Source organism: Oryza brachyantha, chromosome 3, assembly GCF_000231095.2.
Source record: "Oryza brachyantha chromosome 3, ObraRS2, whole genome shotgun sequence".
Classification (NCBI taxonomy): Eukaryota; Viridiplantae; Streptophyta; class Magnoliopsida; order Poales; family Poaceae; genus Oryza; species Oryza brachyantha.
This window is the reverse complement of record NC_023165.2, coordinates 3,446,083-3,472,536: the sequence shown is the minus strand read 5'-3', so window position 1 is coordinate 3,472,536 and position 26,454 is coordinate 3,446,083. Positions and strand designations below refer to the sequence as shown.

At 41.8% G+C, this 26,454-nt stretch overlaps 5 protein-coding genes across 5 annotated transcripts; 3 read left to right on the top strand and 2 right to left on the bottom strand.

The window, feature by feature from the left end:
* Positions 1–1,667: 1,667 nt before the first annotated feature.
* LOC107303739 (germin-like protein 3-1) lies at positions 1,668–2,957 on the bottom strand. The gene has a single exon (XM_040522387.1). It carries the CDS (start codon positions 2,816–2,818, stop codon positions 2,117–2,119), a length of 702 nt encoding a protein of 233 aa, XP_040378321.1. The 5' UTR covers positions 2,819–2,957; the 3' UTR covers positions 1,668–2,116.
* An 85-nt stretch (positions 2,958–3,042) lies between these two features.
* LOC102708418 (tubulin--tyrosine ligase-like protein 12) lies at positions 3,043–10,237 on the bottom strand. The gene is made up of 15 exons (XM_006649433.3): positions 9,859–10,237; positions 9,070–9,327; positions 8,616–8,740; positions 7,437–7,638; positions 7,137–7,262; positions 6,774–7,030; positions 6,004–6,111; positions 5,796–5,937; positions 5,484–5,649; positions 4,973–5,130; positions 4,528–4,851; positions 4,350–4,424; positions 4,057–4,126; positions 3,833–3,990; positions 3,043–3,264 (listed from the first exon to the last, which is right to left on the bottom strand). Exons 1-15 carry the CDS (start codon positions 10,150–10,152, stop codon positions 3,115–3,117), a joined length of 2,613 nt encoding a protein of 870 aa, XP_006649496.1. The 5' UTR covers positions 10,153–10,237; the 3' UTR covers positions 3,043–3,114.
* A 3,998-nt stretch (positions 10,238–14,235) lies between these two features.
* Positions 14,236–20,953, top strand: LOC102703383 (4,5:9,10-diseco-3-hydroxy-5,9,17-trioxoandrosta-1(10),2-diene-4-oate hydrolase-like). The gene is made up of 4 exons (XM_006651033.2): positions 14,236–14,995; positions 18,977–19,072; positions 20,152–20,219; positions 20,551–20,953. Exons 1-4 carry the CDS (start codon positions 14,279–14,281, stop codon positions 20,714–20,716), a joined length of 1,047 nt encoding a protein of 348 aa, XP_006651096.1. The 5' UTR covers positions 14,236–14,278; the 3' UTR covers positions 20,717–20,953.
* Positions 20,954–21,596: 643 nt separating this feature from the next.
* On the top strand, positions 21,597–24,210 carry LOC102708221 (2-hydroxy-6-oxo-2,4-heptadienoate hydrolase-like). The gene is made up of 4 exons (XM_040522163.1): positions 21,597–22,357; positions 23,143–23,235; positions 23,656–23,723; positions 23,818–24,210. The coding sequence occupies exons 1-4, from the start codon at positions 21,680–21,682 to the stop codon at positions 23,966–23,968; spliced, it is 990 nt and encodes a 329-aa protein (XP_040378097.1). The 5' UTR covers positions 21,597–21,679; the 3' UTR covers positions 23,969–24,210.
* Positions 24,211–24,757: 547 nt separating this feature from the next.
* Positions 24,758–26,429, top strand: LOC107303952 (4,5:9,10-diseco-3-hydroxy-5,9,17-trioxoandrosta-1(10),2-diene-4-oate hydrolase-like). The gene is made up of 3 exons (XM_040522883.1): positions 24,758–25,435; positions 25,613–25,773; positions 25,873–26,429. Exons 1-3 carry the CDS (start codon positions 24,758–24,760, stop codon positions 26,003–26,005), a joined length of 972 nt encoding a protein of 323 aa, XP_040378817.1. The 3' UTR covers positions 26,006–26,429.
* Positions 26,430–26,454: the final 25 nt, after the last annotated feature.

The window sequence follows — 26,454 nt, the reverse complement described above, 5'->3', positions numbered from 1 at the left end:
ATGGATGCTTCAAAGTCGAAATCGAAAAGCTAGCAACCGGTGTAGAAAAAGAAGAGACGCTTTGTTTTCTGATCTACTCAAGATCGAGATGGGCGAAGGAATTCTAACCCTATCACCAAGCACCAACTTGCACCGATTCACGTCACGAACTAGACTTATACGACGTACACTGTACATGTAGTATGCCGCGAGTTCGCAACCCGTCGTCGCGGTTAAATGACAAACCGAAAAAATGGAGAAATTTGCTTGGCTTGTCAATGGAAGAGTCAAGAACACAGGTGAGAAAATGAGCTCGTTGTACGTAGTTTGTCCACGTCGTCGGTATACTGACTTGTTGTATACTTATAAGCTAAAATTTAAATTTTTAATTATAAATTTGAGTTAAATCTATGATTTTTTTATCATAGTTTATTTTCAGTCTTTGTTTTTATATCACTAAAAACACAATATAAAAATCTTATTCAGCAATTATTTTTTTTGCAAATACGTTTACTTTGTCTTTAAAAAAACAAAGAATGGTCTTCCGGGTTTTTTCGCCTCTTGTACTTTCTACCGGGATGTGTCTCCTAAAAGAAGAGTAGAAATCACTCTCCTTTTTGAAACAAATCACTCGCTTGCTTGAACAAAGCAAACAAAGTTATTACCTTTCCAGTTTCTACGCACATCGAGCATTGGTCCGTTCTTCGGTGGTGCCGGCCGGACACAAGCTGGGCACCGCATACCCCCGGTTTTTCCGACACCACCCAACGCAGGCAGGAGGTCGCGCCTGTGTGCCGTCGTCGTCTAGAGAATTCAGGAAGTTGATGATGGGTGGAAGAATCAGTCTCGCGGATTATGTGTGCATCACCATATACCAGTACATTGACTTCTCCAAGTTTAAATTTCTAGCTATGTTTGTACCTGATAGTGATCGATTTGAGGGTATTTTGTTTGGTGTCAAAGGTTTTTTTCTCGTTATTGTGAAAACCAATGTCTGGTTTTTACTGATTAGATCGTGACAACGGTAGCAGGTACGCCGTACGCGCGTTGTTTCTGTTTTAGATGTGTTGATTCAGGAGAGCCTTTTTTTTTCGTAGTTTAAGTTTTGTTTTGGTGTGAGGATAAAGGTCTTACAGTTTGCTGCGGCATAATATTAATTGTTATTTCATCCTTCTTACCTTTTTTCTTTTTCTATATTAATTATAGGGTATTGCATTCTACTCCCTCCTTTCCGTGACCATTTTGGTCAAAAAATTTATCCCAAAATAAGTAAGTAATTTGGAGCTAAGAGGAAAAGAAAACGGATTAAATAGGATCATACAAAATTATCGCGCATCTCATCCCCAAAAGGATAAGTAGATAGGGGTAGAGGGATCATTTTATATTATTACTAAATTATCTGAAATTAATAAAAATAATCATTTATTTTGGGATAGTCTGAAGTTATACATAGCAAAATTATCTGAAGTTATACATAGGATATATACTAGAGTACTCCAAGTTTCATAATTAATGTCGTTTTGAACGAGTGTGGTCAAACTTGATTCTTAAATGATACTTTAATAAATATTATATATATATATATATTAATATAAAATCACAATATAAAATAGACAGTATAGTTATCCAAAACTATACGAAATATCAAACCGGACGGAGTAATAGTATATTTTGATATAATTACTTGAAAACAATAAGGAATATGTGCATCGGCATGACATGGCTAGCTGTTAGGTTTGTATTACGTATTTGGAACGTATAGCTCCTCTACTACAATTAAAGTCCACGCTTTCTCATGTCATGTTATGGAAAGATATTCCTGTATTCCGTTCACCGTACGTAGTGGACCAGGTGATGCAGGCAAGGCTGAGAAGGCCAGAAACTAATGGGCCTTTTGAGGTGCCGAGCTCGTCCCGTCCTCCGGTCCACCAAGTGGAGTTCGTGCAACGAAAAATTCGTTTTATAATTTATGTACTAGGTTGCTTCTATCTAATACTGTAGGTTCGTGTATCGCTAAATATAATTTACTCCTTGATCAATTTACATATGCGAGACGATGCTGTAGATGCGTAAGGATAACATGTGTCTGTGTGTTTGTGCCTAGTAAAGTCTGGTGGCTAGAACTGAATCAAATGTCCTACAATCCACCGAGGTGTCGTTGGATCCTCTGCACGTCCTGCCCGGTGATCTTGAAGGCCTTCTTGAGGACCTCGTCCGGCAGCCGCGGCTCCGTCAGGAACGCCGAGAACGGCACGAGCTGCGCGCCGGGGCTCTGGCTGTTGAGCCCCGACAGCACGACGGCCGGCGCCGCCGTGTCCGCGTTGTAGAGGAAGTGCACCATGGCCCTCGGGAACACGAACGCCTCGCCGGCGCGCAGCAGCTGCGTGTACAGCCGGTACGATGTGTCGGCGAACCCGGCCAGGACGGTCCCGCCGAGGACGAGCGCCACCTCCGACGCGCGCGGGTGGGAGTGCGGCGGCGCCATGCCGCCCGGCGCGAGGTCGACGCGCGCCATGGCGAGCCCCTGCGCGTTGGCGCCCGGCAGCGACGCGCCGGGGCTCGTCAGCGTCACGTTGAAGCCGAAGAGCGTGGCGGCCGGGCCGGTGGCGGCGCGCGAGAGCGCGGACGTGGCGAAGTGGTCGGCGCGGGCCAGCGCCGGGTCGATGCAGGCGAGGCCGTTCAGGTGGAGCACCCCGGCCCCGGCCGCCGCCGCGGTGTCGGCGACGCAGTAGTCGAAGAGGAGGTCGGGATCGCATCGGCAAACGGCGGCGAGGACGACGAGCGGGAGGAGGATTCGAGGGGCGAGAGCGGCATGGCCAGCTGCTGCTGCTGCTCCCATGGCCGCGTCTCAGGTTTGCTCCAGTTTAGGCGGGAAAGGAGTACCCCTTTACTCTCCAGTAGTAGCTGCTACTTGTCCATTATATATGACTAGAATGCTGCTACGTGATGATGCTTTTAAGTTACTGAGGGGTATGAGTAGCGGAAAGGCAAGGGCTAGCTTGCCTGGAGCATTCGTCAAGCTCATTCCATCGGTTCAGGCAGCATCACGTACGCATGATGGCATATCAAACTACAAGGTCGTAGATGTGTGTATTGTGTTGAATTTCTGTGTTACAGTAACATTTATTGTGACGATTACAACGGTGATACATCTTTAAACTCGTCGAGAAAGAGGCAGCCAAACACTGTGTTGAAAAAATCACTGCCCCTGATGACATCCTGATCTCCTACGAGAGCTTGAGTGTCGTATTTGCACGCCCTCGTGCAGTCCGGACAATATGTCACCTGCATTTCATTTTATGAATTTTCGGCACACGCAAAAGTAAATTACTAGGCAGCAGGTGTTTTATGCTAATATAGTACAGGCAACATAGTTGGACATCTGAAATTCTAAATATAGTAGTCAAAGTTCAATTGGAAGCTTAAGCAGAGATTAAATGAGTGTTCCTTCCTGATTTCTATACCACATCTTGCCTGACATAATAGTAGGCACAGGGATGCATGCTACAGCAAGAATATCTGAATCAACATACTGGTATGTCTTCTTAAATTAATTTTGGGTGGGGCGTAAAATGAGAATACGCAAGGCCTTTCATTAGTTCAGTGAAAAATGTGGGCAATGGTTTGGGCGTAAAATGAGAATACGCAAGGCCTTTCATTAGTTCAGTGAAAAATGTGGGCAATGGTTTTCACACGTTCAGTGAAGCATGTACTACACTATAATCATGTGCTGCAGCACTACAATTGATGTGTAGATATACAGGTCTGAACATGTTATGTCAACAATATGGGGAGGCAACAAAAAGTCTCAGCCGTTAAAGGATAAGAAAGACAGAAAGTAAGCAAGGCATACCTCCAAAATCTTCGGGCTGAATTTATTGTCAAGCATGACATCAACCCCATAGATAGCCCTAGAGAATGGGTTCTGCATCTCAGGATGAACAGCAGTGGCTGACTCAAAGACACGCCGTATCATATCCCGTATCCGTTCATGGATCTCCAGCCATTTAACTAAAATTATAGTACAGAGTCAGTAACCAGACATGCATAATACAAAGAGAAAAATTGAAAGCTGACCTGGGTGCTCCTTCTCAAACTCCTTGACAAACTCTGGTGTGTTAATATGGTTCATCCTTCCTATATAATTCTGAAAGGGAAATATAGTTAGCCATCTAAATCACATTTTCATTCTTAGAAAAAAACTACATCATATTTCTAGAATCTAGAATTTTACATGATATCTGATCACAACATACACATAAAGCCAGACAGAATAGGAAAAACATACACTAGCTATACACTCCTGAACAGAATCTAACATTCATGAACCCATAAATGATGTGTATAATTACGCTCAAATTTGAACATACCATCACGGTAAAATGGGTTTCATATTCAAAAAAGCTTGTTTTCTCCAGAGTGTACTGATTGTTTGCTAATCTCACCTGCAAATGGAAAGTTATATGCACCAGAGTCACAAAATAATTAGTTAGTATCACAATGAACAATGAGATCAATCAAAAGTATCATTAGAATTTAAGGTCATACCCAAAACACATCAGAAAGAAATATCTCCAAAGGGCACATACTGCGGACCAAAACAATGTATCGCAGATCAAACTTCCTTCCTTGGAAAAGTGCAGGGGATTCGATATATTTTTGGCATATTTTGGGACCTGTCTCCATGAGTCTAATGATAGCAGATAAATCACCAGTAACAGTAGTATCAATTGTTCTTGCCATATTCCAAGGCTTCATAATCCATAAGTTATCCATACCATCTCTCTTTCTCACACAAGAATCGCCAATGAGCTGGGATAAATGTGTCTCTAGGTTATATGTAGGTTGAAGCCATTCAGGTGAACCCCATGCCTGTAGGAGTTGATGTTAATTTGGATGACAATGAAGGAATAAGGTATTTATTGTATGGCTTTTTTGACATAAGCTACATTCCTTGAAAAACAAATCTAAGCTAAACAGCTTGGTAGCTCACCTTGTGGATTGTCTCTGCCAAGTGATGCTTCATGACCAGACAAGCTTCAAAAGGAAATTGATTTGTATATTGTTGGTCTGTAAGTCCTAGTGCATTCTTTAATTCCGAATCAACTTGCATGCTTACCCAGATGATGTCAGCTTCCTTTGGATCAGATGCTGCCAGCATACAAAATAGCTATGAGTAAGGGACTAGTTGCCTTTAAATCATATATTTGTAGAAATAATAGTAGACACCAGGTGTCCAGGTAAACTCTGTAGACCACCATGAGTATACAAGCATGTTAAAAGGAAGCAATCAAATTAAATGCTATACAAATACAGTGCCTTGCATCTATACAAATTGAATGTTAAAGGAGGCCAACTAAATAGAAAATATGAGGGAAGTTGATTACAAGCAAAAAGTTAATATTTTACAGAAACAGTAGCTAATAGTTCATTTCTATCTAAAGACAGTTGACCCTTGCCAAAATATAAAAATAAACAATAATGTAAGGTGGAATTTTGCTTACCGAGAACAAACTCTGGGCGTGTTAGAAACTCCTCTACTTGGGGTATGTCAGTAAATACTAGAAGTGCACGGCCATCGCTTGGACGGATACTTTTGGTCACCGGAGTTGCTTTTCTTGAAGGACAGATACTGCTTGCTTGAAGTTGTTCCTTGTACTGCCTAAATTCCTAAAAAGTTGAAAAAAGAGAGGAAGAATAAACATATGGCCAAGACATAAGACCATTTATCCCCTGATCCCCAGAACCACAAGTTTAAATAGTATTTTCCTTGCAAAATAAGGAGGTAGGGAGGGGGAGATGGGATTTAGACGTGCCTGAATGAAATAATTCTCTGGTGTGTGGAACCAGGCTGTAAGCCTAGCTGAACGTTGTTTATCCTCGCCTATACCAAACAAGAAATCACGAGTGCACTCTTCTCCAGTATGGACATTATGAATAGGCCACAAAATTGTGTAACTGAAAATGTTGGGTATTAGTGAACTACACATTATTAACATGCTTCTGCAGTTAGAAGGTCAATACCTTATGGCAGAAGCTAGTTTACCATCAGGCATGAACAAGAAAGGCGCTATTCTGAAGTTTGCATTGTCACTGTGGCGCATAGCTGAGCCCAGCTCATCCATGACATACCTACATTAATAGCCAGACATAAGCCCACAAAATGGTAGAGACAGTGTTAAACAAACACAAAAGTTTCTTTTCATGGTATTTGATTTAATATTTCTCACTGCCTAAAAATGAAAACAAGCAATTTTCTAGATGATCTATAGTGTATATCTACACTAGGTAAACAAGCAATTTTCTAGGTGGCTACAGCTAGGGGTTAGTTGACATAATTTAATCATAATTATTTATGCTCAAACTTTTACCAGAATTTCACCTCCAGAGCATCTCCAAAAGAATGATCATCTCAATTGCCATACTTAAATCTGGCGATTTTACACAAGAAATGTCCTCCAAGAGAGTGGCTATTTGACTTACCATGTCATTTGAATGGTTAAACTTGAGTCTTCAATGACCAAATCTGACAACTTATTCCCCCATTAGCAAAATTGCTATCCGTGGGTCCCACATGGGGACTCCCTTGTCATCCTCCCCTCCATAGGATTTGGAGAGTGGGGATGGAGTCTCTTGGAGATGCTCTCAGAATTCGAATTGCCAAAACTAAAATGAATAGTTAAATTTCGATTTGGAGAGTTAAAATTTAGCCATTCTTTTGGAGATGCTCTGTTATTAAAATTACACCAAATACCCCATAAAGGATGAATAAGGTTGCAAGTAGTCATTCGTACCAAACAGGTGTTTCATCTATCTTTTCTTCATCAGCAAGCCGGTATGTCATAAGATATAACCACATTGCACCAATAACTCTTTCAGAAAGGGATTCTTCCGGTGACCATTCAGGTAGACGTGGTTTAAGTGCAGAATCAACTATATGCCTACCACTCTCTATTATACTTGACGCATTAATACCATTTAGCAAAGATAGATTAGGAAGACACTCAAGAATGGAAACAGCACTGTTTCCGAGAGGGCCAGGAATGTCAACCTGTGGAAAGAAATTTGCAATGAAAACCTTGATTTCAATGATCTTATTAATCTAGAAAGAAGGTGATCTTATTTATGAGATAGATATGCAGTTAGGTCGATAATACCTCCAACTCTTGTAACTGGGTAAATCCACTAACTAACTTCAAGACATCGTCACTGGCCATTTGATCCAAAGGATTACCACGGATGTTCAAGTTCGACAAGGAGGGAAGTTTACTAGGAGAGAACACCTGATGAATTGTATATGCAGAGAGGGGAATTATCAGCAACAGGTTCCACATTTCATGCTCGTATAGTTCTGAAAATAACCTTAGACTTAAAATGTGCCAAATGAATTAGTGAATAGTTTGAGTAAAAAATAATAGTTAATGACTTCAATTAAAGAGACCAGTTATAGAAACGACCTCTGGTAGTTTGTGGATACACCTATCTGAAAGATCAAGAGTCACAATATTCTCCAATGGTATGTTTTCTGCTGAGGAACAGGGATTATCAGCTCCAATAATATTCCCACAGAAACCTAAAGCCCACTCTCCAGCCTTCCTCGTAAAATGTGAATTGTATATTTCCAATTCAGGGAGACCATCAAGAATAACTTTGTCAACACTGTCGACATTAAAAAAAAGGACATCAGAATGCTGCATGACAAAAAAAAAGAGATGGTTAATGGCCCAACCAAACCTGGTTACTTGTTTGGTTTGAGGATCCATTTATCACCTTATCATTCAAAAGTACATGTTTAGTAGCACGATGAGAAAGGAAGTTGTCCCCCAGAACCATGAAATATGTCATGATGGACCACTCTCCTTAAACTAAAGGAGCCATTAAATAGAAATGAGCTAAAGAACATCTCAATTATCTGAAAGTATTGATCACTTGCTTTCTGTTCGAGCACATAATTTACTAATTGATCCCTCATCATGCTGAAACAACTAAGAAATGATAGCATAACCAGCTGCAAGCCATAGGTCATATGTTTTTAAAATAAACTCAATTTCAATTCCCCGACAAATTATCATGCCTGCATTTCTGTACAATTTTCAGAAAAACCACCAAGCCCTGTTTTCTATTGCAAGAACCGAGAACAGCATAAATACTAGCAGGAAATGAATGAACAACAAAGAGCTAGTAGGCCAGTTTACTTCTTCCTTTCAAATAGTCAATACTCCATTCTTAGCTACTCCCTTTGATTCATAATGTAAGATGTTTTAGCTATGTCTAGATTCATCTATTGATTAAGGAATATCGTTTGTATATATGTTTAGATTCAGTAGCATCCATGTCAATCTAAGTCATGTCAAAAAAAGTCTTATATTGTGTAACGAAGATATTATTTTCTATACATATTTATGATGTAAACTTCACCTATTTATTTGGCTATAAAAAATAGAACATTCCTAGCCTAGAATCCGCAAGGATGTAATTGTTGTTCCACAATAACTAGCTGCTGGCCAACTTCCACCAGCACACCCGGTTTTCCTACTTGAACTAAATCAGGTGGAAAACTTAAAAACATGAAAATAAGCACAATAAAATTCACAAAATTGAGAATTTAACAAAAAGAAATAAAGTTTCATTCTGACCCTTCCTTCAGAGCTGGGTTCTCATTCAACCAAAGTGCTTTTAGCCTTCTAAATTCCTCAATTCCTTTCATAATTTTCTCTGGATCTTGAAGCTTGTTTCCCCATAGGTTGAGGGCTACCATATTCTAATGGCATACAAAGGAGATAAAAGGCTTCAGGAAAACTTCAGCACCGACATACACAGAATTCAATGAAACACGAAATTGAGGTAGAAAGACACATCTCAATGCCATCTAATGATTTTACTGAAATAATCTTTAGCACTGGAAAATCTGTGTTTCTTTTCATGAAGAATAATTCAAACCATAACCATTGGATCATCTACAAAGGTATCCACAGCAGGATACTTTTTTTATCAGATCAGGCAGATAAACACATTTTTGGTTTATGCTGCAGTTAACAGCAACTGAAAAGTATATAAGAACATGTGTAAATAAAATATAAAGAAACAGACCGGAAATTTTGAAGGTAGATCCAAAGCCATTAGCATGTCATCATCAATTCCAAGCTCTTCAAGTTCCAGCCATGCTGCAAAATCACTTCCCTTCTCCTGGATTCTAGTCCTTTCTTTCTCAACTACCTCCAAGGCATTTTCCAAACTCCCTCCGTTCCCATTGTCTTGTTCGTCTGCTTCTTCAAGTTCAGTTCTCCTGTCCAGATCCACACACATCAATGCTGCCATCCTTTCAGCCAGTCCTGGTACTTCCCTCAACTACATATTACCAAAACACAAGCATAAGACCACTCATGGGAGTAAAATGTGCTGTAAATAAACACATAAAATTCGTATTTGTTGGTCAGCAGACGTAGCTATCAGATGATAGCATGAAAACAATACAACTGGCCCTAATTTTGCAAGGCTGACACTTATTAACCAGCATAAGAAAGCTAATAATTACAATAAATTAACAGCAAAGCTATAATACTCTTAAGTTAGCTTAAACTGTAGCTGCCACTCTCCTAACTAATCAATAATTCACAGTATCACACATTAACAATCAGCACGGAGTGCTAAAATCGTGCCAAGTCGACAACATGAACGAAATGGCATAACAGCACAACATAAACCCCACTTTAAGTCACAAGAGTAGGGTGAGTAGCCAAATATCAACGTAATGCCGTCATTCCGCTAGGTAATATATGGACTGTGATAAAAGCTAGGCAGCACAAACCCGCCAAAATCGAAGTAATAGCTAGGCAACTAATTCCAGAGAAATAACCCACGGTTGAGACTTGAGAGTACCTGCTTAAGCGCATCGGAGAGGCGGAAGGACCAGGCGTGGTCGACGAGGAAGACGTCGGACTCCCTCCCGAGAGCCCCCTCGGCGGCGAGGACGAGCCTCCGCTGCCTCCCTCCCTCGCATGGCTCTACGGAGAAGGCCTCCCCGCCGTCGAACACCTCGTCGGCGAGCTTGCGGTAAAGCCGCTGGTGCAGCGACGGCGGGATGCCGGAGGCGGCCAGCAGGTACGCGTGAACCCTGGCGAAATCCTCATAGCTTCCGATGCGATCGGCCGGTGAGGCAGCAGCCGGCGACATGGCGGTAGTCCCCCGGCGAGCGGCGGCGGCGGCGGGCGGGGGTGACCTGGGGAGAAGAAGGGTTTAGAGACTTGTGTTGTCGAATGGTGAATTGGTGACGGTGATTCGGCGATGCGCACTGACGCACACCCTGGCCCACGGCCCAATTGCGACCAGGCGCTTCGTGCTGCCTGGTGGTGGAGGGATGCTGGGCCGCCCTCTTTGGGCCCAAGATAATCGAGGTTGGCCGCTCGGCCGCCGCCTCCCAATTATAAAATTTTTTATTGTTAATTTTATTGTTAAAAATATTTACAGAAACATATTCTATTTTAAAAAATACGAAACTAACCTCCTCATACCCAACTAGTCGGCACAGTGTATAAAACGCCCCTGAGATAACGTGGTAGGTGACGTGGCAAATGATACCCAACTAGTCGGCACAGTGTATAAAACACCCCCTGAGATAACGTGGTAGGTGACGTGGCAAATGATACCCAACTAGTCGGCACAGTATATAAAACGCCCCCTGAGATAACGTGGTAGGTGACGTGGCAAATGATGAGTGGGCGCATGTGACAACTGTTGCAGGCAGACACTTTTTTTAAGCAGCCCCCTAAAACCCTCCGATAAGACGTTTTATCGACAGCAATGGGCCCTTGTAAAAGACAACATGATAATTTTTCAAGTGGCCCCTTTAAAACCCTCTGGCAGGATGTTTTATTGGCAGAAGGGGGCACATATAAAATGTGTCAAGTTGGATTAAAAAAGCAGTGATAACGACTAAGGGGTTGTTTAGATGGGGCTAAACTTTTTAGCCCTATGTCACATCGGATGTTTAGACACTAATTTGAAGTATTAAACATAGTCTAATAAAAAAACTAATTTTATAAATGAGTGGTAATCCGCGAGACGAATTTTTAAGCCTAATCAATCCATAATTAGAGAATGTTTACTATAGCATCACATAGGCTAATCATGGATTAATTAGACTCGATAGATTCGTCTCGCGAATTAATTCAAGATTATAAATGGGTTTTATTAGTAGTCTACGTTTACTATTCATAATAAGTGTCCAAACATTTGATGGGACATTAGACTAAAAATAAGTCTCTTGTCCCAAACACCACCTAACTTCTTGTGTGCTACCAAATTATTTGAAGATTTGTCTGGACCATATATTGAGACGATATCATTTCTCCGGTGAGATCGTGGGCCCCGTGACGGGAAGAACCTCAGCATAATATTTCCTGGCGTTTGCTGGGGGCGGATCAGACCCACTAAGAGCAGGTAATAGCATGCTATAAGTCAGATGTAAATATATTTTAAAAAGATAAAAGAAGAGTAGTAGACTACTAATTTATAGCTATCTACAGCATGGGCTTCAAGAGACAGTGTGTGTATGATATGTGAGAAACATGTATTAATGTTTTGTAGTTAACTATTACATGAATTGACTATTAGATTAACTATAGATAAATAAAAGCTAGTAGTTGACTGTTGAACTTGCTCTAACCATAATAACTGTCCAAACAGAAACATTTGCACGGGCCCTTACATTGATGCTGGTGGCCCAGTGCACAGCATACAGATTGAAGAGAAAATGTGGCAATGAGCAAACTAGTTACGATGAAATTAACCAGGTACTTTCTTCGTATTTTTTTATAACATTATTGACTTTTTAATTTATGTTTGACCGTTCGTTTATTTAGAAATCTATTGCATATATATTAATAAAAAAGAGCCTCCACGTCGTCTCTCACGGGCTAGAAATTCTGAGATTAATCGAAGAAAAATAAGAAAAAAAAGAAAAAAAAAATCAGTCGGACAAAAAGAAAATCTACCGATGATTAATAGCAAATTCTATCTTCAATCGGACAAAAGAAAATCTATCGAATCCTGGTCATTAGCAAATTCTATCTATCGTCCCTAGCTTAAGTTCCGATCTCTGTACACGTGTTGGAATCGGACAAGGAAAATAAACGGAAAATATAATGGTTTTGTTGGAATTGAACAAGGAAAATCAAAGGAAAATAAGAGGAAAAAAGATAATATTTTTAATCGGGCAAAGGAAAGAAAAATCAATTAAAAACAAAGAAAAATAATAGAAGAGTTCATGTATAAATATAGTTTAGAAAAATCCAAATCTTGGATTTGAAATTTTAAAATAATTGATATTGAGGTAAGAGTCCATCTATAAATACAATTTGAAAAGATTTAAAATTTTGGTTAAAAAATTAAGAGAAAGAGTTAATATATAAATACTATTTAGAAGTATCTAAATTTTGAATTACAGATTAAATATTATGCATAAAAGAGTTTACGTACCCATACAGTTTGTAATACAAGTGAATGAGGTTCCATGTCAAAATATAATTTAGAAAAATTTAAATTTAAATTAACAATTAAAATGTAATTATTATCAAAGTAATAGATACTATATAAATATAATTTGTAACAATGTTAATTTAGCAACAACGAATCTATAGTGAGTTCCGCGACGATGCTTGCCTATGCTTTGAAACAGCATGAGCTAGCTACACATGGACTGGAGGTTAACAAAAATGTTGTTTGCCAAAAAGCACTACTACAAAACTTTAAATATATATGTTAATCTTTTACTGTTTGTGTCGTTAGATCATTATCACATGTTTAGAATTGTTAATGAGCCGAGCTCGAGCTCGTCTGAGCTTAAAATCGAGCATGTATAACCTTTGAGTTTTGACGAAGCTTGATATTGCCTCACAGTGATATAAGGAAAACTATCTATCTTAGAACTACAACTTTAGAATTGAAGAAAGAAAAATAATAAAAAAGAGTCCATGTGTAAATATAAGTTAGAACAAAAATAGGAGTAAAACTTAAAATTAAATTAGATCTAGCCACGCAAATGCGCGGGCCACCATGCTAGTTATATCTAAGTATGCAAAATTATAAAGCATACTTAAAGTTCCTATAGTAATAAATCATATTATAACAAAATAATTAATAATTATATATATTTTTTGAATAAGACGAAAGGTCAAACATGACCTTAAAAGTCAACGATGTCATATAAAAAACAATGAAGATAGTATTATATTAGATGGAATCGTATAGAAGAGTTTGAGCCATCTGCCTACAAATGGAACTACTGAACCAGCTTTATTTTGTGAAACCTTAGTCTGAACTTTATTTCGGCACTTATGCGCAACGTATTTTCGCTTCTGTTTATACTTATAAGTGAAAAATTAAATTTCAACCTTAAACTTGAAGTTGATTTTAGAGTTTTTTCGTTAAAGTTTATTTTTCCAGCCCTAGATTTTAGATATATAAAAGTTTTATTTACAAAATATTTTTCATTTGTCAGTATGCCACAATCACCCTTATGGCTTTTTTGGTAAATGGGTTCGGAAAAAGATATTTCACACAGAAGGGCACAATTCAATGTAGCCATCCATCTTTTATACCAACCGTTCGTCCAATTATATTTACCGATGCTATCTCTCATAACTTATTTGCCAAATAAGCCCTTAAGTCACGATGTGTTTTTTTAATATGCTTAAAGACGTAGTTGGTTTTTAACCATTCATATTTTAAATAAGTAATAGTTACAGAAAAGATATTTTAATTAATGCGGATGCGATGCAATGATATTAAACATTAAAAAAGAGTAAATTATAGTACAGCAGCAAGTCCTAAGTGAAAATACAGTGCACAATCACATTTATATTTTTTTCTACGACTAGTAGAAGTCGAAATAGAATCTGCATATTGGTAGAGTGATGTATACGAGGTTGACATTCTCCTGTGTAAACACGATACATGGCGCGGCCACGATCTAAGGCTGTATTAATTTTGGGTTAGATTATTTTTGATTTTTATGTACCTATTTTTAAACCTAATAAACAGTTTATTTTCTATAAATATATTTTATGTGAAAAATTACCATATCAGTTTTATAAATTATTTTAATTCTATAGTAATTATTTTTTATCTGTATAAATACATAGCTATAAAAATTAAATAATCTTTTATCGTTTATACGGATCATGGACCCCTGCGAAGCACAGCTCGCTATTAATAGCGACGGTAGCCCATCATCCCCGTTTGCCCCTATCTCACCCCCACGCCCTGTGGTCTCGTCGCTGTGTGCACGCGCGTCCGCGCCATGAAGCAGCGGTACGCCGCCAGCACCGCCACCTCGGCGCTCTTCACGCTGCTCCCGCTGTCGCTGCTGCTCTTCCGCCTCCTCGCCCTCCTCGTCCGCCTCCGCCTCGCGGCCTTCCGCGACGCCGCGCTGTCGCTCCACCTCCTCGCCCGCCTCCGAATCCGCCCCGTCCACCTCCGCCTCCCGGGGCCCCACGCCACCACGCTCCGCGTCTGGTGCCCCGCCGCGCCGTCCTCCAAGCCGCCGCTCCTCCTCCTCCACGGCTTCGGGGGGGACTCCAAGTGGACGTGGGCGCGCAACCTCCCGGCCCTGTCTCGCCACTTCCACGTCTACGCGCCCGACCTCCTCTTCTTCGGCCCGCACTCCCGCTCCACCTCGCCGCTCCGCACCGTCGCCTTCCAGGCCCGGTGCGCCGCCGAGGCCATGCGGCTCCTCGGCGTCGACCGCTATGACGTGGCCGGGATCAGCTACGGCGGCTTCGTGGCCTACCGCCTGGCCGCCGTGGAGGCCAGGGACCGCGTGCCGAGGGTGGTGGTGATGACCAGCGGCGTGGCGGCGACGCCGGGGGAGATGAGGGAGATGGCGTCGCGGGAGGAGAGGGCCGTCGAGGAGTCGCTGCTCCCGGAGACCGCCGACGGACTGCGCCGCCTCGTCCGCCGGTCCATGCACCGCCCGCCGCCGTGGATGCCCGACTTCGTGCTCGACGATTTCATCAAGGTCAGTGCCCGCTGTCCCATCGATCGATCGCCCGTGTCGTGTCGCGTTGTTGCTTCGTTTAATTTTTTTTTAGGCGCAGTTTTGTTGCTACCCCGATGGATCGAGGCAGCGCAAGCTGATGCTGCTAGGCGCTAGCTATCTCAGCATGCACGTGCTTAACACATTACAGCACCTACTACCACTCTCACTGCATCACTACTACTACTACTACTAAATCTAAATGCTCCTCACACTAACTAGCACGTACGATTAACTTTCACTGCTACTAAATTCTTGTCTTATAAAGATAAAATAAACATTTCATAAATATATGTGCGTAACAGAACTAGTCTAGCAACGTAGTAGTTCAATTGTTCTTGTTCCTAAGGCCATTTCCAGCGAGAATTTCATTCGGAGTTTGTCATGTCAATAATTTTTTTATGGGGTGGCAATGCATTAATAAACGAGAAATGAAATGAATCTTATCTAAATAAAACCACGTTTACAGTACTGCTGCAAGTTTGTCCGTTTGTATTTATTACATATAAAACAACAAAATGAAACTTGTACATTTTATGAATTATTTCAATAATCAATTGTATGATATATTGATTACGAGACGCTTTTTGAATACGAAAATGAAACGGGCAAGGCCTAATAAGCTGCAGATCGATATTTACACCCGCGTCTTTGTGCCTTTTCTTGTGCTTATAGAACAAACTTTAAATTTATCTTTTATTTTAAGTTGATTTCGAGATTTTTTATTGAAGTTTATTTTCCACCTTATGTTTTTATTCTCTAAAACATATTATAAATTTTTTATTCGTAAATTATTTTCTTTTATAAATATACTATTTGCTTTTTAAAAAAATAATAAAGGCCTTAATTTTCACTTATTGAAACAATGGAACAAGCCGCTTAAGGAAGACCTCGTTATATATTTATCTTTTACTAATTAGTGCAGCAGTACGACGTAGTTGCACTGTTTATATCATATACATATTGATTGTGGTTGAGTATATATGCATGTGTTCTGCGTGCTAATGCTATAAGATGGTGTTGCGGAATCCCGGTATTCTTTTTCCACGCAAACCATGCACATTCATCGGTTTTGATCAGCAAGCTATCCGATCGAGGTTAGTGGTGTTTATACGAAAACCCAGATAGATGGAGTGCTAAGCTAGATCGTTTATGCATGCGTTTGACTTTAAGTATAAGCATAACTAAAATTCCATGAGTTTGAATCTAAAGTTAGGCCAAACATGAAACACGGTAGCAGGAATGGAACGAAAACAATTGATAAGAAAAGTGAAATGGCATGGTCAGGTGGACACGTCCAAATTACGCCGGAGTAGAACACGCTACCCATGCATGTGAGCAATTCCATAATCCAGATCTCACGGCACCACCAGTGATTGTATTGATTATTATTATTCCGTGGTATTTACTTATGCAACCTGCAAAATACTGTAAGTGGATTAGCGATTCGGGACACGCGTACTGCAGGGAGAGAGTGGCACGGGCACGTAATTAAAGGTGAACTGGTGAAGTATTTTTGCTACGGTTGATGTGGCGGTGGTGATGCCGTCAAGCATCAGTCTCGTGGATTCTAGCATGGGCGCCGGGCGGTGGGTCCCCGCGTGGCCCACGTGTCGTGTTCAAAAGAATAGAGAATAGGGAAGGCCAGCCCAACAAGAATTGCCGCTCCACTAGCATCCACTGACACGTATTTTTTTGTGAGTAGCACCACCAAATTAAAGTAATGTACGTCATCGAACTTTGGCGCGGGATCGAGCAGGTCTCGAATGGTGAGAGCGTAACCTTTTTCTAATTTTGACACGAATGCACGAATACTTGAGAGCAAAGACAAGCAAAACGCTTCTCACTCCATTATAAAAAATTGAGAGTGAATACGAATGGAGAGACGTCCAGATATATAATATATTTTTCTAAATACTATGTAGAACTAAAACAGTAGGAGCAGCCTATGTCGACACCATTGGGATCTAGCTGTTTCGTTTATACTTGTATTTATAAGCTAAAATTTAAAATTTATTTTAAGGTTTTCAATTATAGTTTATTTGATAACACGCTACTTATATATATCTAACCTATAACAATTTTTTAACTATAAATATATTTGCATGCTTATTTTAATCGAAACGATGGCCCGAGATGATAAAAGAGCTGGCGATCGAGTGCCGTGCTGCGCCGTCGTGCGTAATAACGTCGGGAGAAACGGATACGACCAGCTGGGCCGAACGCCGCAATGCGGCTGGGGGGAGGCGGGAGAGCGAGCGTACGTCAGCCCATCAGCCGCACGTATACGGCAAACGTATGGTACAGTAGTGCTGCGCAGACGTGCAGTGGCGCTCGATGAGTGGGATCCAGGGCGGCCTCGAGGCTGGCTGTCTCCGCGCGTAACTACAAGAGCAGAGCATTTGCAGAGGACATATCGATCAGCGGCTAGCATGGATGATTGATAGGATGCCCCTCGGTCTGGAGCGGCGTGGATCATGTACCATAATAGTCATGATAGTGTTATTATCGTCACTGATAATATTATATACTAATGTTTATAATAATGCTACTACAATATGAATCCGATCCAGAGGGACCTCTACGATGAATGTGTGCCTTAGGTAGATTATCGATGGGATATGCCGCTTGGATCGAGCGATGAATTGCATGTGCACATGTGTCGTGTCCCTTCCAAGTTGCACGCAACCAGCATATCAAAGTGTGGATTATGGAACCCCAGGGACCCTTCAATTAACGTAGGAGTAGCAGACTACCAGCCCCACCCACCCCCTCTATCGGTACATAAGTATGGACATATGGGTTCTATGTCTTAGGTTCATGTCAGTCAAACATGATCCACATGTTAATAATGGTACATGATCAACTTATTTGAGATAGTATAGCCAACTACAACCTTCAATTTATCTATAGTCAATCTAATAATAAACTCATATAATAGTTACCTACACAACATCAATACATGGTCTTATATTCATATACATATTTTATCTTGGAGCCCGTGTGCATCTGACTAATTAGTAGTCCACCTCTCTTCTCTCCCATTTTATCTTTTTAAAATATGTTTATAGCTGGCTTATAGTCTGCTATTGTACCTGCTCTTCTATGGTCCTCGCTAGCTCTTTGCCGAGAAGTTTGCACGTGTCAAGACTTAAAAAACTAAGGTAGGAGTATTTGATTTGGGCATACAGTTCGAATTAGAGTTTATTTTAAGAGCAAGTATAATAGAAGGGTGTGTGCTAGCTATAAAAATAATGCGTAGGATGGTATATGTGGTTACAGGAGAGGTGGGAAGAGATCGAGTGAGCTACTAGCTAATACTCTCCCGGTGTGATAATGTAAGATTTTCTAGCATTGTTTAAATTCATACGGATGTTAATGAATCTATATATATATATAAATTATATATATTTATTGATCGATAAATTTAGAAAATGCTAGAAAGTCTTATAATAGGATAGGAAACGGATGTAGAACTAAATAGTAGTGCTGCTACACGCTGGCCTAAAAATAATGTCCACCACTAGTGCATGTGACATGCCACTATTTGTAAATAGGGGAGTATGGTTAAAGATATGTTAACAACAAATATCTATTGTTTATTGTGTTGATTACCACCAATTATATGCTCTACCGATATGATTAGCTTTTCATGATGTGGTCTATATACGTATAACTGCTTACTATACTATTAAAATTGCTCTAATACGTGAAAATATATGGGCACGCACAGATCCATATTTGAAGCAAACTGTACAGCACAATAACCGTGCTTTTATTCCGTGATGGGCCGCGACGCCACTTTCCCATTAATTAACTTAGATGGGCTATATATATATTCTCTGACTTTGCATCCCTGCCGTTTTGGCAGTATTTGACCAAGAGAAAATTCAATTTGCACCCACTGTGCAATTACTAATACGCCATTTCTTCTTCTTCTTCATCTTCTTCTCCTCGGTGCAGCTGATGTGCGTGGATCAGAGGAAGGAGAGAGCAGAGCTGCTGCATGAACTGCTCAAGAACGGAGCTGGCATCGATCCCCTCCCGGTTCTCACGCAGGTATGAAGTATTAAAACATATATTCCCTCTATTTTACGTTATAAGAATATTTGGTATATAAAACATATATATTGACGATAAATTTAAATAAACATAGAAAATCTTATAATATAGAATGAGGAGAGGACACACTTTCGTAGATCAAAAATTCAAAACCGACAAGTCGGCAATAAAAGAAAATAAAAGCGCAAAAATGATATGATTGATCGTTGTCCCGTAATCAGTTGGCAGTCAATCTGAAATGTCAAATGTGGCCTGTTTGGTTTAGATTATCGAGTGGATGACTGCTGCGTATTATTTGCTTGATTATATGTAGAAATTAAATGTTTGAAAAATAAACCTGGTAAGTAGGTTAAAACAAGCGGAGTAATGTACTCACCCGGGTTTCATAATACTTCACCTATTAGATAAAAGGTCAAACTTTTGAACCTTCACTATAGAAGCACGGGGACTATTATTTATAGATTAATCTTGAAAATACTTTAATAAAATTTTACATTTATTGAATTGTGATATAAAAGTGAGATTAAGGGTGTTTTCTTACGGCTGTTATTGTTCAAATCAACCAGTTCTCCCTCCAATTTTGTATTTACCATCATTAACTTTTACTTCTACATTTGATTATTCATCTTATTCAAAAAATGATATAATTATTAATTATTTTATTATGATTTGATTTATAAATAATCTTTACGTATGGTTTATAGTTATCTATATTTTTTAAAAAAAGAACAATCAAACATGAACCCAAAGATCCATGACATCAAACAAAATGACCGAAAGAGTATTATAAAGTTGAAGGGATAAATATATTTTTAATAATGCATTAATCATAGAGCAAATGATTCGTTTCAATAATCCTAAAAACAAACTCATAAAAAAGAAGGCCACACAAAAATGTGTCGTCATCCACGGATGCACAGTGCTGCTCATTCTGTCCTATACTGTTGCTGATGCAACTACTCACTCTCTCTCTCTGTTTCCTCTTCTTCTTCCATACTGTTGTTCGATCGTTGTCTTCTCTTGTAGCCTTTCTTCTATTGTTTTCGCAAGCAACAAAGTTTGGGTTGCACTTGCAGAAAACGTTAATTCTATGGGGCGACAAGGACCAGGTGTTCCCGGTGGATCTCGGCCACAGACTGCAAAGGTAAAGTAGACATCAACCGCCTAATTTTCACCGCTCCGATCTGTCACATTAGTGCTCATTTTGATGGATACATACACGAATGCTCTGGCAGTGATCAACCCTCGTGCTTAGATGTACTAAGTAATATTTGAAATTTTAACTTTAAATTCGAAATTAGTTTTATGTATTTTTAGCATAGTTTATTTTTCAACCTTACTTTTTAGAATACTATCACAAGAATACGTATATAAAAAATTATTTATAAATTATTTTTTATTTATAAATCGATAAGCAAAATATGGACACCTTCATCATTCACCATGGATTTTGCAATTTGCGTGGGTGGCTGCAGGCATCTAGGTGACATGTCAAGACTAGAGATCATCAGGGACGCAGGGCACGCGTTGCAGCTGGAGGGAGCCGAGCAAGTGAACCGCTTCATCAAGTCGTTCCTCTTGGACTCATCAAATGGGCCGGAAGTTGGGAGTGGCCCAAGGCCCAACACTAGAGCCTGCTAAGAAGTAGTAGGGCCAGAGGCCCTCGTAGCAACACAGCCCGGCCGGGTTTGCCTTGTTCTCTCAGATGGGGATAGTGTAATGAGTAATGACCCTGTTTGGGATGTATAAAAATTACTGTGCTATTGATTAATTGACATGAAATCCTCCAATAAAAAAACTGTTCTAGCTAGCTGGACGAATATAAGGTTCCCCGATGCTCACAGACTGTCTATTTTTGCCTCTCTCTCGGCTTGTTTATTGTTGTGATCATTCTCAGATCAGATGCTTATGTTCTTGGCAGATCGATGGAGGAATTTGTTATTGCTTGCGACTGCCCACTTGGATATATCTAGCATAATTTAATTCTGATAGCAATCTCATGCCTTCATTTGATTAGCTTCTTTTTTAAAAGAGAGGTCCTCGACTTGTTTATCTTTCTCCTTTTGTTGAGAAATGCTTTCTCAATCTTCCCTTGGCCGCTACCCTCTCACCTGCACTTATTAATACACCAAAGAGGCAAAGCCCGTGACGCTGGCGATGCACACGTGTAAGCATCGTGGAGGCCCAGCCTCAGCAACGGACGGCTCTCCTCAACTCCCTCAACAACAACAACATCCCCGCCCATTCGGAGGTTGCTTATTTTGCTGTGATAGCTACGTAATGATATAAATGCTTAAATTAGTTACCGTAAATTAAAAAAAATATTTTATAAACATAAGATGATACATTCTATATATATTTTTAATAAGAAAATTACACAGTTTAAGAATTCTTGCTTTCATAATCAAGCTCACCAACGAACTTTTCCTTCATTTACTCGCGATTATGTTTGGTACGATCCAACCACCACCGTCCCGGCGAACCACGTCAAGTGTGAGCCGCACGTTTCGGCCTCGACCAAACAAACGCTATCACACACGAGGCGGCGCTGGGTGCGTGCCGTGTCGTGTGCGCTGCTGCGTTGCAAGAGCTCTAGCTGCACCCATGGGTGCCAGCCTGAGCCTCGTGCCGCTGCTCGACTACCTCGCGCGCCGCGAGTTCGCCGCCGCGGGCCTCAGCCCCGGCGCCGTCACGTTGCCGTACCCCGGCGGCGGCGGCGGCGAGTCGACCTGCACCGTTCACTACTGGGCCTCCACGGGGGAGCCGCGGCGCCCGCCGCTGCTGCTCGTCCATGGATTCGGCCCTCGGGCCACCTGGCAGTGGCGCTGCCAGGTGGGCCCGCTGTCACGGCATTTCCACCTCGTCGTGCCCGACCTCATCGGCTTCGGCGGCAGCGCCGCGTGCGACGGCTCGGCCTCGCCGCCGCCGTCGGAGGCCACGCAGGCGGCGGCGCTGGCGGCGCTGCTGGACGCGCTGCCGGGGATGAAGGGGAGGCGGGTGGCCGTGGCGGGGACCAGCTACGGCGGGTTCGTGGCGTACTGGCTGGCGCGCACGGCGGGGCCCGGGAGGGTCGGCCCCGTGGTGATCGCGAGCTCCGACCTGCTCAAGACGGCGGCCGACGACAGCGGGTTCCTGAAGAGGGCTGGCGAGGGGTGGAGCGGCGTCGAGGAGATCCTGCTGCCCGCGGAGCCCGCCGCGATGCGGAAGCTGATGGAGCTGGCTGCGTACCGCCCGCCGCCGGCGGCGCTGACGCCGGACTTCATCCTGCGTGACTTCATCCAGGTCAAACCGAATCCATTTGTCAGTTTAAAAACTACTACGTCGTCTCGAATTGCTCGTGTTTTTGTTAATTAATATCCACTAATTTATTAATTTCGTAGCAGTGCAAATAATGTTTAAATAGGTCGATATATAAAACAAGTTTAACAAAAGCGGATTCAAAAGAAAATATATAACAATGGCATCATAATCTTATTCGATCCGTGGAACTGCTGCTCGCATTCTAGTTCTTTATATACGTTCTGAACTTTGAACACTGAATAGTGGATAGTAACCATGTAAATTACTCCTACTCCACCAACAATAGCACAAGATTACACAATTATTCCGGAATTGCCTGCATTTCATTGTGCTGATTCCATGAAACAGTTGAGATCCATGGATCGAATATGCAATCGTTTATAGGAATATGCAGTTGGTTGGCTTTTTTTTCAGTAGTAAGGCTGCTTCTCCATTTTTTTTAAAAAAAAGCTCTGGTTTTGGAATTGCACTGGCATCTAAACAGATGACGACAACTCACAGCTAAGTAATGAATCTACTAGCATCCATTTGCGAGAGGCAAATCCATGCACACCGCAATAATACCCAACTCCTTTAGCTCGACTCTGTTGGAGGGTCGAACAGCTTATGCTCGTGACTTCGTGAGATTGATACAGTACTACAGTACATCATTCAGAGTTATCCATCTAAAAAAATGTCATTCAAGAGTTTCAGACAGAACTCACTGGAGTAGAGTAGCCAGCTACCACTGTCCTCTGAAAGTGATGGTTTTGTTATCTTTCTGCCAGAAACTTTTCACGGAAAACAGAGAGCAACTTATTCAGCTCTTCAAGGGGATCACGGTCGGCACAGACAAGTTCCCAGTAACTCCGATATCTCAGGTAAGGGGTTGCTTAGACGGGTTGTCACATCGGATGTTTGAATACTAATTTGAATAATTTGAAGTATTAAATAAAATTAATAAAAAGACAAATGTCATAAATGAGTGGTAATCCACGAGACGAATTTTTTAAGCCTAATTAATTCATAATTAGAGTATGTTTACTGTAGCATCACATAGGCTAATTATAGATTAATTAGGCTCATTAGATTCGTCTCGTAAATTAGTCCAAGATTATGGATGAGTTTTATTAATAATTAACATTTACTATTTATAATAAGTGTTCAAATATCCGATGGGATAAGGGGCTAAAATTTAGCCCCTTGTCCCAACCTGGTGGTTGCATTGCTTTATAGTATTTCAACCAGTGCACTCACTGATGCTCAATGCCGTAGCTAAAACTTTTCACGTTCCATTGTAGGAAGTGCTGATTATCTGGGGAGAGCAAGATCAGTTGTTCCCGCTTGAGAAGGCCTATGCAGTTCAGAGGTAATGGCATAGCAACCTACAAGCTTCCATCTCGGTGATAAACACTGATTATTGGTGATTAACTGAGATTTCCTGTATTTACTTTGTTCGTCAGGTCTTTGGATGGGAAAGCTAGAGTGGAGGTCATAAGCAAAACAGGGCATGCTCCGCAGCTGGAGGATCCAACCCGGTTCAACAAGATCCTGCTAGACTTCTTGCTGGCTACTCACAAGGCTGATCCATCGTCTAATGGCACATCTCAATAAGATGGATGGCCACTCGAATATTTGATTGGCTGAAATAAGATGGCTATTCAACTCAGTCAGTTCATAGTTAAAATTTGTACTACAAATTATTTGAACACGGAAAAATATTTTTTAAAAAAGTTGTATTGTTATTTTTCTTTCTTTATCCATCTGAGGCTTTGAATGTAATCAATGGACACACATAGGGCAAATGTTTGGTCAAACTTACCAAAATATCAGTAAACCAAGATTTTGGAGTGCAACTAATGTGCAATCACACTATACACTACTGTTGACATTGTGCATCAATAAAAAAAACCCACTAAATAGATTGGCCGTCAACATTGTTTTGGCAAACAAAACGGCAGCTAAATCTATCACACTACAAAAAAAGAATTGCTCCACATCAATCAAATAGGCATCGACCATTCACCAACTGCAAGAGCTTTAACTTTTTAGTATGTGCCTATATTTATAAGTCAAAATTTAATTAAACATTAAATTTTAGATCTGGTTTTAAAACTTTTATCATAATTTATTTTTTAAATTTTACTTTTAGACCATCAAAAATATGTATATAAAAGTTTTATTTATAAATTATTTATTTATTTATAAATATGATGTTTAGCTTTTCTTTTTCATCCGGAAGCCAAAAGATTGTAGTAGTCTCGAAGCTGGTTAGTGTGGTATACGTCATACACGAGCGCTGACAAATTTTGACCGCCGAGCCGCTGTCTATACGTATGCATCATCTACCATTCGCCAACTCCAAGCTACCCGCCTCACCTCCACGCACGGTCGCACGCCACCATGGGCTTCGGCGTCCTCCCGCTGATGGAGTACATCGCCCGCCGCGCCTTCCTCGCCGCCGGGCTCCGCCCCCGCACCGTCACGCTCCCCTCCACCGCCGACGACGGCGGCGGTGATGAGGCCCGGCCCCGGACCATCCACTACTGGGCGCCGCCGGGGGAGCCGCGCCTGCCGCCGCTCCTCCTCATCCACGGCTTCGGCCCCATGGCGACGTGGCAGTGGCGCGGCCAGGTTGGCCCGCTCTCCCGCCGCTTCCACGTCGTCGTCCCGGACCTCCTCTGCTTCGGCGCCTCCTCCTCCTCCTCCCCCTCCTCCCCGCCGCCCTCCGAGTCGGCGCAGGCCGCCGCGCTGCTCGACGCGCTCCCGGGACTCTTGGGGACGGCGGCGGCGCGCGTCGCCGTGGCCGGCACCAGCTACGGCGGGTTCGTCGCCTACGCCATGGCGCGCGCGGCGGGGCCCGAGAGGATCGGCCCCGTGGTGATATCCAATTCCGACCTGCTCAAGACGTCGGAGGACGACAGGGCGTTCCTCGAGCGCGCCGGAGGCCGGTGGGCGCGCCCGGCCGACGTGCTCATGCCGCTGGACGCGCGCGGAGCTCGCCGGCTCATGGAGCTGACCTTCTACCGGAAGCAGCCCACCGCCATGCTACCGGACTTCGTGATCCGAGACACCATGCAGGTGAGGTGAGGTGACGGATGATTCATAAACCACTCAAAATTCGCTTGAAATTCTCGCGTTTCATGTGATGTGATGCTTTTTGAGGATAAATCGTAGACGACACATGTTTTTTTTTTCAAGAAATACAGAGCACATGCTGTGCTAGAGAATTCTGATGCTGCATTCAGCAATTTGCAGAAACTTTTTTCGGATAAGAGGGAAGAGAAGATCGCACTTATGAATGCTACAACTGTGGGCACAGATGCATTCCATGTTACACCCTTGCGTCAGGATGTACTGCTAATCTGGGGAGATCATGATCAGATATTCCCCTTGGACAAGGCATTTGCTGTCAAGAGGTAAAATTCACAGCAGTACTAGTGAATGGTGACACAGAATCGCAAACTGGAGAATAACATTATTGCTTTGTACATTTGTACTTACGATGATGGTTGCAGCTGCTTGGGAGAGAATGTTAGATTGGAGATCATCAAGAAGACGGGCCATGTGCCTCAAATGGAGGACCCGGATCAGTTCAACAAGATCGTGTTGGACTTCTTGGTTGGATCGCGAGGTTCCTCTTCAACCTAGCACGATGATTCGGTACATATGGTCGACTGGTTTGGTTCGGCTTTGCAGAAAACCCATCATAGATACAGCATGAAAAAAGGGGAAACGCTTGAAGTGTGATGTACGATGCTAATAGCCTGATAGCAAGTTTGGATCATACTGCCATTGCTCCCACTTGATTCACGAACGAGAGAACGCCATACTTGATTACTTGCCACTCTTTTAGAGAGGGTATCTTTTTGCCACTCTTACGATTGGTCATAAGATATTTATTACTCGATATTTATGACATGTGGGCCTTACAAATCTATAACATGTGGATCTAGTGATAAATCTGTTATGAACATCGGTAAGAGTGATAAAAAAAATGTCCTCTTTTAGAGTGACACTACATTTGCATGCCAAGTTACCAACAAATGAAAACTCACATCTCGATGGACGCATGGAGTGCCTGGTCTTACCGTCTTTAG

What these genes read in the sequence shown, in the direction of transcription:
- LOC107303739 (XM_040522387.1), bottom strand. Translation starts at nt 2,818, where the DNA reads ATGGGAGCAGCAGCAGCAGCTGGCCATGCCGCTCTCGCCCCTCGAATC.
- LOC102708418 (XM_006649433.3), bottom strand. Translation starts at nt 10,152, where the DNA reads ATGTCGCCGGCTGCTGCCTCACCGGCCGATCGCATCGGAAGCTATGAG. An exon ending in AAACTAGCTTCTGCCATAAG is followed by an intron (nt 5,938 to 6,003) that starts GTATTGACCTTC and finishes CAACATTTTCAG; the next exon opens with TTACACAATTTTGTGGCCTA. An exon ending in AAACCCATTTTACCGTGATG is followed by an intron (nt 4,127 to 4,349) that starts GTATGTTCAAAT and finishes TTTCCCTTTCAG; the next exon opens with AATTATATAGGAAGGATGAA.
- LOC102703383 (XM_006651033.2), top strand. Translation starts at nt 14,279, where the DNA reads ATGAAGCAGCGGTACGCCGCCAGCACCGCCACCTCGGCGCTCTTCACG. An exon ending in TGCTCGACGATTTCATCAAG is followed by an intron (nt 14,996 to 18,976) that starts GTCAGTGCCCGC and finishes TCCTCGGTGCAG; the next exon opens with CTGATGTGCGTGGATCAGAG. An exon ending in CCCTCCCGGTTCTCACGCAG is followed by an intron (nt 19,073 to 20,151) that starts GTATGAAGTATT and finishes TTGCACTTGCAG; the next exon opens with AAAACGTTAATTCTATGGGG.
- LOC102708221 (XM_040522163.1), top strand. Translation starts at nt 21,680, where the DNA reads ATGGGTGCCAGCCTGAGCCTCGTGCCGCTGCTCGACTACCTCGCGCGC. An exon ending in CAGTAACTCCGATATCTCAG is followed by an intron (nt 23,236 to 23,655) that starts GTAAGGGGTTGC and finishes GTTCCATTGTAG; the next exon opens with GAAGTGCTGATTATCTGGGG. An exon ending in AAGGCCTATGCAGTTCAGAG is followed by an intron (nt 23,724 to 23,817) that starts GTAATGGCATAG and finishes TTTGTTCGTCAG; the next exon opens with GTCTTTGGATGGGAAAGCTA.
- LOC107303952 (XM_040522883.1), top strand. Translation starts at nt 24,758, where the DNA reads ATGGGCTTCGGCGTCCTCCCGCTGATGGAGTACATCGCCCGCCGCGCC. An exon ending in TGATCCGAGACACCATGCAG is followed by an intron (nt 25,436 to 25,612) that starts GTGAGGTGAGGT and finishes AGCAATTTGCAG; the next exon opens with AAACTTTTTTCGGATAAGAG. An exon ending in AAGGCATTTGCTGTCAAGAG is followed by an intron (nt 25,774 to 25,872) that starts GTAAAATTCACA and finishes TGATGGTTGCAG; the next exon opens with CTGCTTGGGAGAGAATGTTA.